Here is a 19,047-nt window from a genome sequence, read left to right on the forward strand (position 1 = left end):
TGACAAAATTTTAGAAAAGGAGACCTGATTAGTAGTTACCAGGGGTAGGGAAGTGTGGGTGTGACTATAATAGGGTAGCACTGGGGAGATCTTTGCAGGGACAGAACAGTTCTGGTGGTTACTCACTTCTACACAGGTGGTAAAAGAGCATATGCACACATCGTACCAATGTCAGTGTCCTGGTTTTGATATTGTACTGTAGTTCCTGGAGCCGTAACCATTGGGCAAAACTAGATGAAGGGTTCAAGGACCTCTCTGTACTATCTTTGCAACTTCCTGTGAATATATAATTACTTCAAAATAGAAAGTTTTAAAAAAAGAAAGAAAACTATGGTTGAAAGCATCACCTGATTTCTCAAATTTCTCTTCTACTCCATTCTGAAGAGATTCTAGTCAAGTGGAAGGATGGATATGCCTCTCATATAGAGAAGTCTTCTTTATCCCTTTGACAGCTTCATAATACTAGTTCCGTTTCTGTATCACATATATTTTTTCATCTAAACTCTGAATGTTTTTTGTTTTTTTTAAAGATTTTATTTATTTATTTGACAGTGAGAGAGACAGCCAGCAAGAGAGGGAACACAAGCAGGGGGAGTGGGAGAGGGAGAAGCAGGCTCCCAGTGGAGGAGCCTGATGTGGGGCTCGATCCCAGAACGCAGGAATCACTCCCTGAGCCGAAGGCAGACGCTCAACGACTGTGCCACCCAGGCGCCCCTAAACCCTGAATGTTTATTTCCATCTTTTGCTTTCGTAAATAGTCATTATATTATTATAAATAGCTACCACGAATCACCTTATACATAAATTTCACCCATTTCTTCTATGACTATGTTTGCAGTACAAATTCTTTGAAGAGGCAAAACTGGTTTTCTTAACAACTATGCTGTATTGCTATATTTATTCTGCATTTTAAGCAACACATAAACTTTTTTCAAGAAGCCTCATTTCTGAAAATAGGTATTTGTGCATACATTCTTAATGGCAAAAGTTTTGAGTCTACTTCAACTTGTACATATTTGACATTAATAAAACGTTTCTATTTGATTAACTTCAGCTAGTCATTTATCTATTGGTGTTGATTTAAATACATTTTTAAAAAATGCTCATTTATTAGGGAGAGAGAGCGAGCACAATTTGGAGGAAGGGCAGAGGGAAAAGATGAAGCGGACTTTCTGCTGAGCAGGGAAATCTCCAAGCCTGGAAGGGCCCGATCCCAGGACCCTAGGATCACAACCTGAGCTGAAGGCAGACGTTTAACTGAGCCACCCAGGTGCCCCTTAAATACATTTTTTTAAAAGAGTTTGTTTGTTTATTTATTTATTTATTTATTTGAGAGACAGAGTGAGAGTGAGAGACAGTGAGAGAGCACAAGCAGGGGGAGTGGCAGAGGGAAAGGGAGAAGTGGGTTCCCCACTGAGTAGGGAGCCCCAGGTGGGGCTCAATCCCAGGACCCTGAGATCATGAACTGAGCGGAAGACAGACGCTTAACCAGCTGAGCCACCCAGGCACCCCTTGAATACATTTTCTTAAAGATTTTCTTTTAAGTAATCTCTACACCAATGTGGGGCTTGAACCAACAACCCCCAGACCAAGAATCGCATGTTCAAGGGACTGCGCCAGTCAGGCGCCCCAATTTAAATGCATTTTTAAAGGTATACACTCACTTTTATAATACAGTTCATTTTTATACAGATCCAGAGAAAACGTGAAATCCTGTCTACCTCAATATAACTACTACACATAGAGTAAGACTGGTATTATTAATTCAGAGACATCTTGCAACCCAGTATTATAAATACGTTGTAATGTGTTAAACAAAATGGCTTTCCTTTAGCCAAAAAAACCTTTTTTTTTTTTTTTTTTTTAATCTAGCCAAGTAATCAGCATCAAAACGTTTAGGATGCTATGCCGCGCCTGGGAATGGGGCGTTGTATCCATCCTTTCAAAGTTCACCATACAGCGTGTGGGTGAAGCTTTCTGGGCAACCTTTCCCTCTCTCAGCCTTTGCTGCTGCGAAGCCAAAATGTGGGCTCTTAGTCTGAGTTTTGCAACCCACAGAAAATGTGGCTAAGGCCAGGGAACAGACGTATTTATACTTTAGGAGGTCCTGCTTTTCCCGAGTCACGTGGCTGCCCTGACACAGTGGCTTAGGCGCCTTCTGCGGCTTACTGCCGCCAGTCGAGTGGAGCGGGCGCCCTCTAGGGCTGAGCTTCGGGAATAAAATAGTCGCCGCCTGGGAAAGGGGCTGGGGGAATTCACCAGGATGGCTTTTCCTCCACAGCTAACGCTTCTAAAGCTTCCAGAAACTAAATTCTATCCGTGCTGTACCTGAAATAACTCAGTGGGCCGATGCGTGTGCGTACGAGTGCGTGCATGCGTACACACCCCTAATATCTCCTTTAAAAACCCTAAAAAGACAAACAGGAAACCAGTAAGGGTGCTTGGCTCCAGGAAGGGAATGTCACAAGGGAGACAAGGATGGGTGGGACACTCACTTTCCCTTCCTCCCAAATTTATTATGAAAAACTTTCAAACATAGAGAACAGTTGAAAGAATACTGCAATGAATTTTCACTACTGACCACTTAGACGCCACAGCTGTTGTCATTTGTCGTATTTGTCTTAGCTCTGTATTTACTTGCCTGAAATATAATTAAAGACCCACATGAAAAATTGTCTCTTTCACAGACAAATCATAATTGTCTATGAGGACAATCCCATGGAACCTACAAAAAAGCTTCTAGAAATAATAAATGAATTTAGCAAGGTTACAGACATAATGTCAACCCCTGAAAACTTCGAAAACTTTCGATATACTAGCAGTAAACAATTGGAAACTGAAAAAAATTTAAATAACATTTACGATAGCCTAAAAAGGATAGACATACTTAGACATAAATCTAATAAAATATGCGCAAGATCTGAATGCTCAAAACTACAAAAGTCCAATGAAAGAAATCAAAGAAAACGAAGTAAATGGAGAGACATGCTGTGAATGTGGTTGGAGGATTCAGTATAGTTAGGCTATCAGTTCTTCCCAAAATGTTCTACAGATTCATCACTACTTCAGTCAAAATTCTATCAAGATTTTTTTTGTAGATGCAGATAAACTGATTGTAAAACAATTATGAAAAAGAAGAGTAATGTTGGAGGACTTACACTATTTGATTTTAAAAACTATTACACAGCTACGGTAATTAAGACAGTATAATATTGAAGGGATAAACATAGAGATAAATGGAACAGAATAGATAGTCCAACTATAGACCCACACAAAACAGTCGATTGATTTATGTACAAAGGTGCAAAGGCAACTTTCTCAATGGAGAAAAGATGGTCTTTCTACCAAATGATGTTGAAACAAATGGACACCATCCGCAAAAAAAGAAAATCCGGGACCTAAACCTCACACCTTAAACAAAAATTAACTCAAAATGGGGGCGCCTGGGTAGCGCAGTCGTTGGGCGTCTGCCTTCGGCTCAGGGCGTGATCCCGGCGATCTGGGATCGAGCCCCTCGTCGGGCTCCTCCGCTGGGAGCCTGCTTCTTCTTCTCCCACTCCCCCTGCTTGTGTTCCCTCTCTCGCTGGCTGTCTCTCTGTCACACAAATAAATAAAATCTTAAAAAAAAAATAACTCAAAATGGATCATAGATCTAAATGTAAAACTATAAAACTTTAGAAGGAAACATCAAAGAAAAACTTTGCAGTCTGGTGTTAGGCAGAGTTCCTAGATAAGATACCAAAATGTGACCCATAAGAGAAAAATTTGAATTGAATTTCATCAAAATTTAAACCTTTTTTCTCTACAAAAGACACTGGAAGGAAAATGAAAAGATATGCCACAGACTGTGAGAAAATATCTGCAAGTTAGATATTCAACATAGAACTTGTATCCAGAATATATATATAACTCAACTGTAAGAAAGTTTCAAATGACCTAATAAAAAATGGGCAAAAGATTTAAACAGATATTTCACCAAAGATGACATACTAATGACCAATAAGTCCTTGAAGACATGTTCAACATCATCAGCCGTTAAGGAATGCAAATTAAAATGATATCACTACACACCTAACAGAAAGGCAAAAAAGCAAAAAGAACAAACAAATGATACTACCAAATGTTGGTGAGAAGGATGGAGCAGCTGGGACTCTCATGCACTGGTGGTGAGAATACAAAATGGTACAGCCACTCCAGAAAGCAGTTTGACAGTTTCTTAAAAGTTAAATACACACACCATATGACCCAGCAATCCCAATCCCACATCATAGAGAAATACAAACATATGTTTATACAGAACTCTGTAAAAAATGTTTTGTATTTGCTCTGTTCAGCATTGCCAAAAACTGGGAACAATTCAAATGTCCCTCAACGAGTAAATGGATAAACCAACTGTGGTACATACGTACAATAGAGTACTACTCACCAAGAACAAAGAATGAACTGTTGATGCACATGACAGCCTGGATGAATCTCAAAGGTATTATGTGAGTGAGAGAAGTCAGTCTCGAAATGTTATATACTGTATGATTCCATTTACACAACATTCAGGAAAAGGCAATAATATGGGAACAAGCACAGATCAGTGGTTATCAGGGATGGGAGGAAGGACTGGGCTTCATGAGGACAGTAGGAGGGGGGTTTGGGGGTCATAGGACTGTTCTGCACCCTCATTGTGGTTGTCAGCTTCAAAACTCATAGAGCTGGACACACAAACACACACACACACACGCAATTTTACTGTATGCTCACTTAAAAATATATTTTTAAAAAGCTAATCTCCATGTAAGCAAAGGGAAATACAGACATACATGCTTATACACAAATGGTCCTTCTCTGTAAATACACAGAAGAAGTGAGTCATAGTAGCTGTTGAGGCTGGGAAAGGAAGCAAGGTAACCAAGGTGGGGGGAGGGCAGGGCATTTACTTTATACCTTCCTGTACTTGGATTTTTTTTCCTATAATGAAATAAATTTCCTACTCAAAAATATTTTTGAAATTCAAATATAATATAAAACATAAAGGCATAGGGATATATGGGAAAGAATATGTAAAAATAATAAATGATATTTTAATCACAATTGAAAACTGTGATTGAAAATCTTCCTTTAATTTTAAATCTCATGTTAAGCTACTACACATTGTCCTTTCCAAGCATTTTTCTATGCATACATACTTTTAGATAAAATTGGGATTATATTTCAAACTATTTTTATTCTTTTTCATTGAATATTATTTCATAAATTCTTTTGCATATTATTTATTTTTTAAAAAATAGAATTTCAGGTATTATGCAATATTTCAGCATCTGGATATATCCTAATTTATCTAAGTATTTTCCCAGATATTTAAATAGTTGAAAAATTGCCCTACTATATGAATATTTTCACATAAATTAATCAGAAGCAACTAAGATTTAAGAGGATAAATCCTTACAAGTAGAATAAGAGGCCAAAAGAATATGTATATATTATAATATGTAAACACATTTATTTTTATCTATGAACATATTTATTTGAAGGTTCTTGAGATCGACTAACAAACTGCTTTCCAGAAACACAGGAACTATTAATACTGTGTATTGAGTGTCCATTTCCCTGAACCCTCACAAGTATTGAATAAACTTTGTTAAATCTTTAGTAATTTGAAGGGCCAGGAAATGGTGTCTCATCGATGCTTTGATTTCTATTCCTTTGGGTATGAGTGAAGTCAGATATACTTCATGTTTGCCAGTGATTTCTACTACTTTGTGAAGTATCTTTTCACATTCTTTGCCCATTTTCCATTGGGATTTTAGTGTTTTCTCCTTACTCCTTAGGAATTCTTTATATATTAAATATTTATATAAATATATTGCCATATCTGTGACAAAGATTTCCCCAGTATATTATTTGGCTTATAATTTTATGAATTGTGTATGTTAATTAACAATCAATTAAAGGAATATATTCTTATTATTTAAAAAATCATACTATATAAAAGGTATAAAAAGAAAAGTAAAACATTCCTTGATCTCTATTAGCTAAATTCTACCCCTCCACCATTTAGCCTCTCTTCACAATTTCTTATGAATTCTTTCAAAAACACTTTTTTAATGAGTATATATATTTATTCCTGTATTTTATTTACACAAATGGGATTCCATTCTGGTAGTTCATATCTCACCTTGCTTGGATTGTTTCCAATAACCACATATAGTATATATGCATGGATCCGTACATGTAGATCTGCCTCATTCTCCTATTTTTATTCTTTTAACAGAATGCTATTCCATGGAGGAGATGGAACATGCTTCATTAAGCCAGTTCCCAACGGATGGATCTGAGAATGCTTCTAGTTTTTCACTATTTCTACTTTTTAAAGATTTCTTTATCCAATATTCATTTGTATATTATATTTTGGTACAGGGTTTCCCACTTTTTGTAAACTGTGAGGAAAGATAAGATCACTTTTATAAAAATGTATTTATAAGATCTCATAGAAACCAGAGGCATTGTTGTTGATAAAATAATAATAATCACTAATATACCACCTGTCCTTGGAGACAAAGCATGTCTTCTCTGCTTCTTCCTGAGGGAACAGAAGGAGAGTTTCATTTACTGAGACTTTACATGTGAAGTTTGAATTTACTTTCTTAAAAGAGTTTAACAGACAATAAGCACATGGAAAGGGGCTCAACATTGTTGGTAATCAAGGAACTAAAAATTAAAACCACATGAGATATAAACCCACACCCAACGGGATAACAAGATCTTACAAACTGATATCAAATGTTGGTAAAGATTTGGAGCAACTCTGTCCGTTAAGCGGCTGCCTTTGGCTCGGGTCCATGATCCTGGCTCCCTGCTTCTCCCTCTGCCCCTCCCCCCACTCTCGTGTGTGCACTCTCTCACTCTCTTTCAAATACATAAATAAAAATCTTTAAAAAATGAAAGATTTGGAGCAACTGAAACTTGCTCATCTTGGTGGAAAGAATCTAAAATGGTACCATCACTTTGGAGAATTGTTTGGCATTTCTTGTAAAATTAAACATATACCTGCTCTATCAATGACCCAGAATTTTATTCCAAGAGAAACAGAAACACAGGCCACATAATGACTTTTATATGTATATTCATAGCAGCTTTATTCATAACAGCCTCAAACTGGAAACAGCCCAAGTGTCCATCAATGAAATGGGTAAACAACAACACAAAGGAGTGAACTGTAGTCAGGCTGATTCTAAAATTTATATTGCAAGGTAGAAGAACTAAAGTAACCAAAACAATTTTGAAAAAAAATAATGTTATAGGAATCACACTACCTGATTTTAAGAACTACAATATAATTACAGTTATCGAGACAGTATGGTATTGGAGGAGGAGGGAGAGAGATATAGATCAATGGAACAGGACAGACTCCAGAAATACTCCTACACAAGTTTGGCCAAATGATTTTTGACAAACATGCAAAAACAATTCAAGGGAGAAAGTAGTTCTCTCAACAAATGGTATTGGAATAATTGGACATACTTAAGGAAAAAAGCCAAAAATCTCAATCTAAACCTAAATCTTAAACAAAAATTAACTCAAAATAGATCACAAATCTAAATGGAAAACACAAAACCATAAGACTTTTATAAAAAAGGAGAAAATCTTTGTATGCTAGTGTTAGGTAAAAATTTCTCATATATGATACCAAAAAGCATAATGCATAAAAGAAAAAAGTTGCAAAATTGGACTTAATCAAAATTAAAATCTTTTGCCCTGTGAAGTATCTTTACAGGATGAAAAGACAAACCATAAACTGAAGAACATACCTGCATAACACGATCTGACAAAAGACTTGAATACAGAATCCATAAACCGTGGTCTGAACACAACAGTAAGAAAAGAATCTCAATACGCAAAAATCAATCAATGAAATAGACCACATAAACAGAATGAAGGGGGAAAACTATGTGGATACAGAAAAAGTATACACCAAAATTCAACACTCTTTCATGTTAAAAACATTTGACGAACTAGGAATAGAAGGAAACCACTTCCACATAATAAAGGCCATATATGAAAAACCTACAGCTAACATCAGATAACTCGGTGGTGAAAAACTGAAAAATTTCCCTCTAGGATCAGGAAGAAGGGGCGCCTTGGTGGCTCAGTCGTTAAGCGTCTGCCTTCTGCTCAGGGCGTGATCCCAGCCACATCAGGCTTCTCTGCTGGGAGCCTGCTTCTTCCTCTCCCACTCCCCCTGATTGTGTTCCCTCTCTCGCTGGCTGTCTCTCTCCGTCAAATAAATAAATAAAATCTTTTTAAATAAATAAATAAATAAATAAATGGCATCCAAATTGGAAAGGAAGACATAAAATCATTTCTTTTTACAGATGGCATGATCTTATACATAGAAAATCCTAAAGATTACACACACACACACACACACACACACACCTGTTAGAACTAATAAATTCAGCAAATTTGTGGGATATGAAATCAGCACTCAAAAATCAGTTGCATTTCTATACACTGACAATGGACAATATGAAAAGGAGATTAAGAAAACCATTCCACTCATAATAGCCTCCAAAAGAATAGAATAATTAGGAATTAACTTGACCAAGGAGGCTAAAGATTCAAACACTGAAAACTATAAGACATTGCTAAAGGAAATTAAAGAAGATACAAATACATGAAAGATATCCTGTGTTCATAGACTAGAAGGCTTAATTTTGTTAAGATGTCAATACCACCTGAAGCCATTTACAGATCCAATGCGTCCCTATCAAAATTCCAATGACAATGTTTGCAGAAATAGTAACACCCATCCTAAAGTTCATATGGAATCTCAAGGAACTCCAAGTGGCCAAAACAATCTGGAAAAAGAATAACAAAGCTGGAGGACTCGACTTCTGATTTCAAAACTTACTACCAAGTTACAGTAATCAAAACAGTGTGGTACTGGGGCGCCTGCTTGGATCAGTCAGTTGGACGTCTGACTCTTGGTTTTGGCTCTGGTTGTGATCCCACGGTCCTGGGATTGAGCCCTGCACTGGGCGCCCCGCTCAGCAGGGAATCTGCTTGTCCCTCTCCCTCTCCTTCTCCTCCTCTTTCTCTCTGTCAAATAAATAAATAGATAAAATCTTAAAAAACAGTGTGGTACTGGCATAAATATAGACATGGAGACCAAGAAATAGACTGGAAAGCTCAAAAGTAACTCTCCCATATATGGTCAAATGATTTTCAACAAGGGTGCCATAACAGTCAACAAGGAAAGGACAGTGTTTTCAACAAATGGTATTGGGAAAACTGTATATCCACAAGCAAAAGAATGAAATTCGAACCTATGTTACATCATATATAAAAATTAACTCAAAATGGATCAAAGACCTGAACATAAGAGCTAATACTATAAAACTCTAGAAGAAAATACAGGAGAAATGCTTCATGATACTGAATTTAGCAATGATGTCTTAGAAATCAGAAACAGGGGCGACTGGGTAGCGCAGTCGTTGGGCGTCTGCCTTCGGCTCAGGGCGTGATCCCGGCGTTCGGGGATCGAGTCCCACATCGGGCTCCTCTGCTGGGAGCCTGCTTCTTCCTCTCCCACTCCCCTGCTGTGTTCCCTCTCTCGCTGGCTGTCTCTCTGTCACATAAATAAATAAAATCTTTAAAAAAAAAAAAAAAGAAATCAGAAACAAACAGAGACCAACCTTGAAAATTCCCCAAACCGACAAAACCAGTTTCATCATACAAAGCAAGCTTCATTTAGCTTATTTTGCAAGGCTAACCTGATCTGGATAATTTCTTGCTTGTGCCCCTATAAATGAAAAGCAAAACTTGAACTGTTTCCCAAGGTTAATATGAAATAACCACTGAAAATTATGATATTATAACCAATCACCGTGAAAAATAAACTCACAGCTTTCTCGCTATATAAACTGCTTTATAACAATACACTCCTGAGACTCATTTCATGTTTTGGTTTGAGGGCTCCCAGTTTACAAACTGTCTTTCTGGTGTGTGCACAGTAAGTTTTTACCAATTACTACTTCGTGATTCATTGGTTTTACTTGGGCTATTTTGACTCTTTGACAGATACAATATCAAAAGCACAGGCAATAAGAGAAAAAATAAATTGGACTTTATCAAAATTAAAAACTTTTGTGTTAACAAGGGATGTTATCACCAGAGTGAAAAGGCAACCCAAGGAAAGGGAGAAAATATTTGCAAATCATATATCTGATAAGGGACTAATATCCAGGTTATATACAGAACTCCTGTAACTCAACAAAACAACAACTCGTTGAAAAACAGGCAAAAGACTTGGATAGCCATTTGTCGAAGACATACAGACGGCCAATAAGCACATGAAAAGGTGATCAGTATCACTAATCATTAGGGAAATGCAAATAAAACCCATGACGAGATACCACTTCACACATATTAGGATGGCTATTAACAAGCAGAAAATAATGTTGGTGAGAATGTGGAGAAATTGGAACCCTTGTGCATTGCTGGTGGGAATATAAACTGGTTTATCTATAATGGAAAACAGAATGGTCATTCCTCAAAAAAAATTAATCATAGTATTAACATACGATCCAGCAATGTCACTTCTAGGTATATACCCCAAAGAATTAAAAGCAGGGACTCAAATAGGTATTTGTACACTAATGTTCATAGTAGCATTATTCACAAATCTAAATGTTGAAAACAACCAAAATGTCCATCAACAGAAGAACAGATAGGCAAAATGTGATCTAGGCATAACAATGAGAGTATTACTTACCCTTAGAAAGGAATGAAATTCTGATACACGCTACAATATCGATGAACCTTGAGACATTACGCTAACTGAAACAAACTAGTCTCACACATACACATACACACATATACTGTATGATTTCACGGAATGGTGGTTGACGTAGGGGAAGAGGGGAATGGAGAGTTACTGTTTAATGACTACAAAGTCTCCTTTCGGGAAAATGAAAAAGTTCTGGAGGGGTGCGGGGTTGTAAATTTAAGCCCCATGCTGGGTGTTGAGATTACTTAAAAATTAAAAAAAAGAAAGAAAAAGAAAAAGTTCTGGAGATGAATCGTGGTGGTAATCGAACAACAATATGAACATATTAAATGCCAATGAACTATATGCTTAAAATGGTAAATTTTGTGCATGTTTTACTATAATAAAAAACAAATAATCTAATTAGAATATGAGCAAAAGACTTGAACAGACACTTCACCAAGGATGGATGGCAACTAAGCCTGTGAAAAGATGTTCAATAACCATTAACCATTAGAGAGATGCAAATTAAAGCCACAGGGATGGGGCACCTGGGCTGCTCAGATGGCTAAGTGTCTGCCTTTGACTCAGGTCATGATCGCCAGGTCCTGGGATGGATCCCATGTCTGGCTCTCAGCTCAGTGGGGAGTCTGCTTCTCCCTCTCCCTCTGGCTCTCCCGCCTGCTTGTGCTTTCTCTGTCTCTCAAATGAGTAAATAAAATCTTTTAAAAAAATACAGTCATGGGGACACTGCGACGCATCTATTACAATGGCTAAAATAGAAAATATTTATAATATCATATGCCTGCAAGGATCCAGAGCAACTGGATGTCTCATACATTGCTGGAGGTAATGTAAAATGGTATATCCACCCTGGAATAACACTTCGATATAATCATACTGCTCAGTATTTACCTGAAGAAAGGAAAAGTAATGTTTACACAAAAACCTATAAGCCAATGTTCACTGCAGCTTTAGTGGTAATAGCTAAAACTGGATACAACCCAAATGTCCTTCAAAGGGTGAATAGATAAACATTCAACTACTTAGCAATAAAAAGGAATGAAATGTTGGTACAGGCAACAACTTGAACGGATCTCAAGAGCATTAGGTTGAGTGACAACAGCTGATCCCAAAGAGTAACATATTGTATGATTCCATATACAAAACATTCTTAAAATAATGAATTATAGTGACCGAGAACAGATTAGTGGTTGCCAGGAGTTAGGGGTTGGGGAGGGTGTGACTATGAGGTAACATGAGGGAGGTTCTTTGTGGTGATGGAACGATTCTGTATTCTGACTGTGGGAGGAGTTACATGAATCTGTACACGTGATACACATCTAGAGTACAATACACCCCCCACAAGAACGCATATAAAAACTGATGAAAGCTGAAGAAAGTCTTTACGTGAGTTCATCGCATTGTATCAGTATCAGTTTAGGGAATTTGACAATGTACTATGGTTATACAAGATACGGAGCAAAGATAGGTGAAGGGTACATGGAAAACACTTTGTACTAGTTTCACAATTTCTTGTGACACTTAAAGTCTTTCAAAAGAAAAAAAAAAACGAAAAGAGGAGGGGCACCTAGCTGGCTCAGTCAGAAGAGTTTGTGGCTCTTGATCTCGGGGTCATGAGTTCCAGCCCCACGTGGGGTGTAAAGATTATTAAAAAAATAAAATTAAAAAAAGAAAAGATGAGTAAACTATTGATACACTCAACAACATGGATGAATCTCAAAAACATTTTGCTGAGCCAGACACAAGAGTACACCTAGTATAATTCCCTTTATTTCAAGTTCCAAAACAGGCAAATTAAGTTACAATGATGGAAATCAGATCTGTGGTTGCTTGTGGGGTGATGTGTGGGGAATAATTGGGAGGAAACATTGAGGGAAATTTCTGAGGTGGTGGGAATGTACATTTTACTGTGTCTAAATTACACCTAAAAAGGTAGGGGGAGAGAAAAGCCCTCTTAACGAATCTCGTTTGAAATGACCAAGCAAAAAAAAAAAAAAAAAAAAAAAAAAAGATTGGCCAAGCCCATAGAGGTTGAAAATTTTGGATGAAGGACTTTCTGACAACTGACAACCCAAGGTGACTTGAGGACAACTGGAGATAATAACAGTAATGATCTGAGAGGGTTCCTGTGAGAATTAAATAAGCTGTAAAGAACTTACCACAATGCCCGGCACACAGTGGGCGCTTAATGCATCAATGAAAGCTTCTATGGTTCGCATTCTAGGGAACAGACTGGCGCGGTCCCGGGAAGACCGGGCTCGTTCATAAAGTGGTTAAGTTCATAAAGTGGTTAAGTTTCACTAGAGTGTGCACAAGCGACACCTGGTGCCCTAAGGGTTTCGGTGCCCTTAAAAGGCTGACCTAACTCTTAAGGTCCCTGCAGCCTCAAGTTATGTTCCTCAGAGTCTTGAGTTTCGCTCCCCGTGCTTCAAGTACCACCAAGAAGGGACGAGTCCCCGGCGTGCTACCCGCACCGCAGTAGCCGCCCGCTCCCGAGGAAGTTGATTGGAGTCGGCCCCCGAAACAGCAGAACCACCCAACGCGCCACCTCGGCCCCGCCCCTCGGCCCCTCACCCCAGAGGGGATGGGCGGGGCACGCAGGCGTCGAGCCCTGCCATTCGCTCCAGCTGGCGGGGGAGGCGGGGCCTGACCCGACAGCGGTCCTGCAGAGTTGTCATTCGGCCACGGCTAGAGGACACAGTCAAGATGGCGGCAGCGTCTGGCCTGATGCGGAGACCCCTTGAACAGGTAGACAGCGGCACGCGTGCCTCCGCGCGATCCCTGCCCACCTTGCGTCCCCTCTCAGCGTCCTCTCTCTCCCCGCCAGGTCTCCGGGCTGCTGAGGAGGCGCTTCCACCGGACGGCACCGGCGACACTGCAGGTAGGTGGCCTGGACGCCGGCCGGGGCAGGGAGGGGGCAGTCAATCCCGAGGCGGATGCCGGGGACGCGCCTGCGCGGTGGGGAGAGAGAGACGGCAGCGGGCCCTGGAGTCGACCGATTCCCACATCTGCCTGGGACTCGTCGTGCCTCTGTTGCGACCCAACGCCAGACACACCAGCACATTACCCCCGCCAGGGTCATTGGTTTCTGTAGGCGATCTGAGTACACTAGACTTGACGCTTCTTCCCTCGCCCTCCTTTTAAATTTTTTACTGTACTAAAATACACATAACCAAATTTACCATTTTGAAGTGTATGTTCAGCGGCACTAAATCCATTTACTATGTTGTGAGACCATCACCATCACCATCAGAAACTCTGCCCCTTAAACAGCAACTTCCCATTTCCCCCCAGCTCCTGGTAACCTCTGTTGCGCTTTCTGTGCCTGTGAATTTATCTATTCTAGGTACGGCCTGTAAGTGGAATCCTACAATGTTTGCCCTTTTATGTCAGCCTTATTTCACTTAGCGTGATGTTTTCAAGGTTCACTCATGTCAGAATTTCATTTCGTTTTTTAAGGCTGACTGATAGTCCATCTTACGCATATACCAAATCTTGTTCATCCATTCATCTGTTGATGGACATTTGGGTGTTTTCACCTTTTGGATTTGTGAATAATGCTGCTAAGAACATTGGTGTGCAAGTATCTGAGTCCCTGCTTTTATTTCTTTTGTGCATCTGTCTAGAAGTGGAATTGTTGGATCATATGGTAATTTTGTGTTCAACTCTTTGAGGAATTTCCCACCCCCTTTTTTTTTACTAGAGGATTCTACCAATCTGTTTAGTAAAATAACCTGTAGACTCTGAGGGTAGTGTTCGGAGGTGCTTGTTGGTACCTAGTGACTGCTCAGAACAGTTTTATGTAGGCTTCCTTAACAGTTCTCTGTCCCACACTATACCAAGTGTGGAAATGAAACAACCCAGTTTAATTTCTACTTAGGAAACTACTTATGAGCTGGTCTGGCCAGCAAACAGAGTTTGTTAAGCTTAGATGCACATCAAGAAAAGTGTTCAGTAAACTTTTCATTAATAAATCCAGTTAGGCTGTATGATAAAAATGTTACTTTTGGAATTCTTTGAACTTTTAAAGAGAAGCCTATTCTAGTGATAGTTTTTATATTGTATGCTGTAGGCAGCCTAGATAATTACAAAAGGAGAGATTCTCAATAGTATCTGAGATAATCCTATAGTAATCTTTGTTGATTGTTTTCCCCACACCTGTGACAGGTGACAGTTCGTGAGGCTATAAACCAAGGTATGGATGAGGAGCTGGAAAGAGATGAGAAGGTATTTCTGCTTGGGGAAGAAGTTGCCCAGTATGATGGGGCATATAAGGTAACCCAAGATACGTGAAATTGATATAAATTGAGGTGGCTGTTGGCCCCCATATACACTTAAAAGTAATCAGATCATTGTGTAATTTTAGGTCAGTCGAGGCCTGTGGAAGAAATATGGAGATAAGAGGATCATAGACACTCCCATATCTGAGGTAAGCCTTCCGTCAGGAAGCAGACCTCTCGGGGGCATGTTAAAGTGCACACTGTTGTGATTTCTATTGATTTTCACCTGTGTTTATGTTTTACTTATAGATGGGCTTTGCTGGAATTGCCGTGGGTGCAGCTATGGTATGTAATCCTCTTCATGAATCTCATCCAAAGAGGTTTCTTTTAACATGACCTTTTAAAAACATTGTTTGAATTTTGGAATGGTTGCCACTTTTTATTGCTTTTTGGTTTTTTTAAGATCTTTGTTTTTGATTTGACAGGCTGGGTTGAGGCCCATTTGTGAATTTATGACCTTCAATTTCTCTATGCAAGCCATTGACCAGGTTATAAACTCAGCTGCCAAGACCTACTACATGTCGGGGGGCCTTCAGCCTGTGCCCATAGTCTTCAGGGGGCCCAATGGCGCCTCAGCAGGTGTAGCTGCCCAGCACTCACAGTGCTTCGCTGCCTGGTATGGGCACTGCCCAGGCTTAAAGGTGGTCAGCCCCTGGAATTCAGAGGATGCAAAAGGACTTATTAAATCAGCCATTCGGGATAATAATCCAGGTCAGTAGAGTGACCCTTAACGTCTCTTTTGAACATTAAAGAACTAAGTTGAACTCTTTGCCTGGAAGGAAGCCGTTCCAGGCTTCTAGTTAGGCTTAAACATATCACATAAAATGTTAGTGATTCACAGATATAGTAAAGACAGTTTTAAAAAAGGTGTTTGTGGTTTTGCTTTTCTGACTATAAAGGGGGCTGTTAAGTACCTACAATGCTGGTTTAACTATAATAGATAAAATTAGATTGAGCAGATTATAAATGCCAGTAGCTAAACCATCCTCTCAAGGCTGCTGGACACAACAGATGTGAGGCTTCCTAATCAGCACAATGAAACGTTTCACAAAATGAATGATAGTATCGTATATACATTTGGTCATGTAATTATTTCTGTTAAATATTTGTATTTTGCAGTGGTGGTGCTAGAGAATGAACTGATGTATGGGGTTCCTTTTGAATTTCCTTCAGAAGCTCAGTCAAAAGATTTTCTGATTCCCATTGGAAAAGCCAAAATAGAAAGGCAAGGTAAGAGCACTTAGTACATGTTAAATATTATTTGTAATCTAGCTCCTGTATTTATGTTGGTCAAAATTCATTCTTTTTTTTTTTTTTTTTTTAGAGGTAGGGGAGGGTCAGAGGGAGAGGGAGAGAGAGAATCTTAGGCAGGCTTTACGCCCAGCATGGAGCCCGAGTGGGGCTCGATCTCACGACCCTGAGATAACGACTTGAGCTGAAATCAAGAGTCGGACACTTAATCAACTTTGCCACCCAGGCGCCCCTGGTCAGATTCATTCTTGAAGTTACTGCCCTTTGATTAGGAAATTATAGGATGAGTTCAGGTTAAGAAATGTGTCGTGCTTTGCTCCTACACTTGTGCTTTCCTAATTCCCAGTCCAGTAGACTTGTATATCATCTCTAGGAAGGCCGCCACATTCCTCACCTCCCTGGAACAGATGAGTGGAAGAGTTTACAAATGAACAGGAGCCACGGTGGCTGCGGGGCAGTGCAGCATCTTTAATGTCAGTCTGGCCTCTGACCTGTGCCCACTTTGTTTCAGGGACACACATCACCGTAGTTGCCCATTCAAGACCCGTGGGCCACTGCTTAGAAGCTGCAACAGTGTTATCCAAAGAGGGAATTGAATGTGAGGTATGTGGACATTCACTTTTAAAGAATCAGAAAGTTTCCTTTTAAATTTAAGACCCAGAAATAGGAGTTTGAATTCTGTAACAGGTTAACTAAGTGTAAAATCTTGCTTTGTCGCTCAGTTCTGCCTCTGCTTGAAGCTAGGAACCTTCTTGCTTTTCAAATACCTAACTTTTTACCATGTAGGTTCTAGATCCGTTAGGATAGTACCTGCTTGCTCAAGTTGGGATCCAGCCTTGGAGCTGGAGGTTGGGAGAGGGGCAGACTTAGAAATCAGCATCCAGTTTTCTCACATCCAGGACCTACCACTTGGTGGTTACACTTGGGCAAGATGCGTCCTCTGATCTCCGCCGCACCAGCTGCAGACTGAGAATACGTTTACTGGCCTGTCAGGTTGGCTGTGGGAATTACTGTGCACCTGGTACACAGTGAGCAGTCAGTTGGTAGTTATTAGTTGTTTTGATGAGAAGTTAAAGCCCAGGAGGATAAGTGAATTCTTAACAGAACCACTTGTGGTAGAGATTTTTGTTTTAATCACAATTTCCCATTTTACATTTTGTTCTTAAATAGGCAGATTCGATTTTCCTAGACCCAGAGATTGACAGGAAACAAGAGAGGGAAGGGTATTATGGGGATGAGACTGTATTTGTGGTGCAGTGGCTCTAAAAAGCGTATCTGTATTGTCTGTTTAGGTGATAAATATGCGAACCATCAGACCAATGGACATTGAAACAATAGAAGCCAGTGTCATGAAGACCAATCATCTCATAACTGTGGAAGGAGGCTGGCCACAGTTTGGAGTAGGAGCTGAAGTTTGTGCCAGGATCATGGAAGGTATTTCAGAGAAACTGGTTCTAGAATACTCAAGTTGTAATACACAGTGTGTACCTGGATACTGGGTAAAGATCAAAAGCTAGGGGTGGCCAACAGTCTTAACTTTCAGCTTGTTGCCTGGGCATTTTTCCTTTGGGTAAATGTTTTAAAAGAGCCAGAAACAGTCCCCATAATTAGTATTCCTTTAGATTTTCTCTCCTCTGGAGAGCCATACCTCCTGTGGGAAGGTGGTGGTGTTCAGTGGCTCTTCTTGCCTCTCTCACTTGAGCCTCCTTCTGTCCTAGGCCCAGCATTCAATTTCCTGGATGCTCCTGCAGTTCGTGTCACTGGGGCTGACGTCCCTATGCCTTATGCAAAGATCCTAGAAGACAACTCTATACCTCAGGTTAAAGACATCATATTTGCAATAAAGAAAACATTAAATATTTAGTTTGGACTTGAATTTGAAGTCATTGGGATTTACTTAAAATACTTGCTGTCACTTCACCTGGATTGTACTGTAAGACCTTATGATTCATAAAGTTATCTCTAAAGCAACAATACAAATGTTTTTGTACTTGGAAGAAGTTTAAATGTGCTTATATGTGGAAAAACTCTCTTCTCCTGCTCTGGACTCCATGGGTTTGGGGTTTTTTTTGGGTCTGTTACAATTACCATGTTCTTTGAATAAGGCTAATGTAAAATTTTATCCTCTCACAAGGACAGGGTATGAACGTGGCAGAGTTCTGCAGAAAGATGTATCCAGAAATGACAACTTCTTTGTAAAGATAAAAGCTATTATCTACATTCGCTGTTAGATTGTTTTGATAAGAAATAAAGGAATTCCTATGACTAATTGTATTTTTAATTGTATCTTTATATTCTTGAAGTCATACATGTGGGGTGGGTGGAGGTCTTAAAATTCTGCTAAGAATTTGTTAAGAAATTAGCGACACTAAATCACCTAAACTGTCAGCACACTTGTAACAGGAACTTGTCCAAAGACTCTTCAAATGCCTAATTGTAATAGGGTTCCATTCCAAATTAAACCAAAATTCATGTTAGGTGTTTTTCCCATTGCCAAAAAACAGACATTCTGCCACATGCTGTCCTTTAGAAAGTTGAGACAGAAAAGACAGGTTTAAATTAGGTATAGAAGCATACAAGGGGTGCCTAATTTAAATAGCAAGACAGGATTGTTAGCTTTTAATAATTAAGAAGGAAAATATGACACACAAAAAAATAGACATAGGGTAGGTGGGAAGGAAACCAGAAATACTGTATGGATCTGTTCTTTATAAAAGTTCCCACAAAAAATTC

General features: G+C 39.3%; 1 protein-coding gene across 1 annotated transcript; it reads left to right on the forward strand.

Annotated features, from left to right (window-relative positions):
• The first annotated feature begins 13,429 nt into the window (after positions 1-13,429).
• PDHB (pyruvate dehydrogenase E1 subunit beta) lies at positions 13,430-18,583 on the forward strand. The gene is made up of 10 exons (XM_008703090.2): positions 13,430-13,531; positions 13,611-13,664; positions 14,951-15,058; positions 15,150-15,212; positions 15,313-15,348; positions 15,489-15,774; positions 16,183-16,293; positions 16,826-16,917; positions 17,607-17,748; positions 18,033-18,583. Exons 1-10 carry the CDS (start codon positions 13,490-13,492, stop codon positions 18,176-18,178), a joined length of 1,080 nt encoding a protein of 359 aa, XP_008701312.1. The 5' UTR covers positions 13,430-13,489; the 3' UTR covers positions 18,179-18,583.
• The last annotated feature ends 464 nt before the right edge of the window (positions 18,584-19,047 follow it).

The sequence above is a fragment of the Ursus maritimus genome, unplaced genomic scaffold, assembly GCF_017311325.1.
Source record: "Ursus maritimus isolate PB19 unplaced genomic scaffold, ASM1731132v1 scaffold_14, whole genome shotgun sequence".
Classification (NCBI taxonomy): Eukaryota; Metazoa; Chordata; class Mammalia; order Carnivora; family Ursidae; genus Ursus; species Ursus maritimus.

What these genes read in the sequence shown, in the direction of transcription:
- PDHB (XM_008703090.2), top strand. Translation starts at nt 13,490, where the DNA reads ATGGCGGCAGCGTCTGGCCTGATGCGGAGACCCCTTGAACAG. An exon ending in CATTCGGGATAATAATCCAG is followed by an intron (nt 15,775 to 16,182) that starts GTCAGTAGAGTG and finishes TGTATTTTGCAG; the next exon opens with TGGTGGTGCTAGAGAATGAA. An exon ending in TTGTGCCAGGATCATGGAAG is followed by an intron (nt 17,749 to 18,032) that starts GTATTTCAGAGA and finishes CTTCTGTCCTAG; the next exon opens with GCCCAGCATTCAATTTCCTG.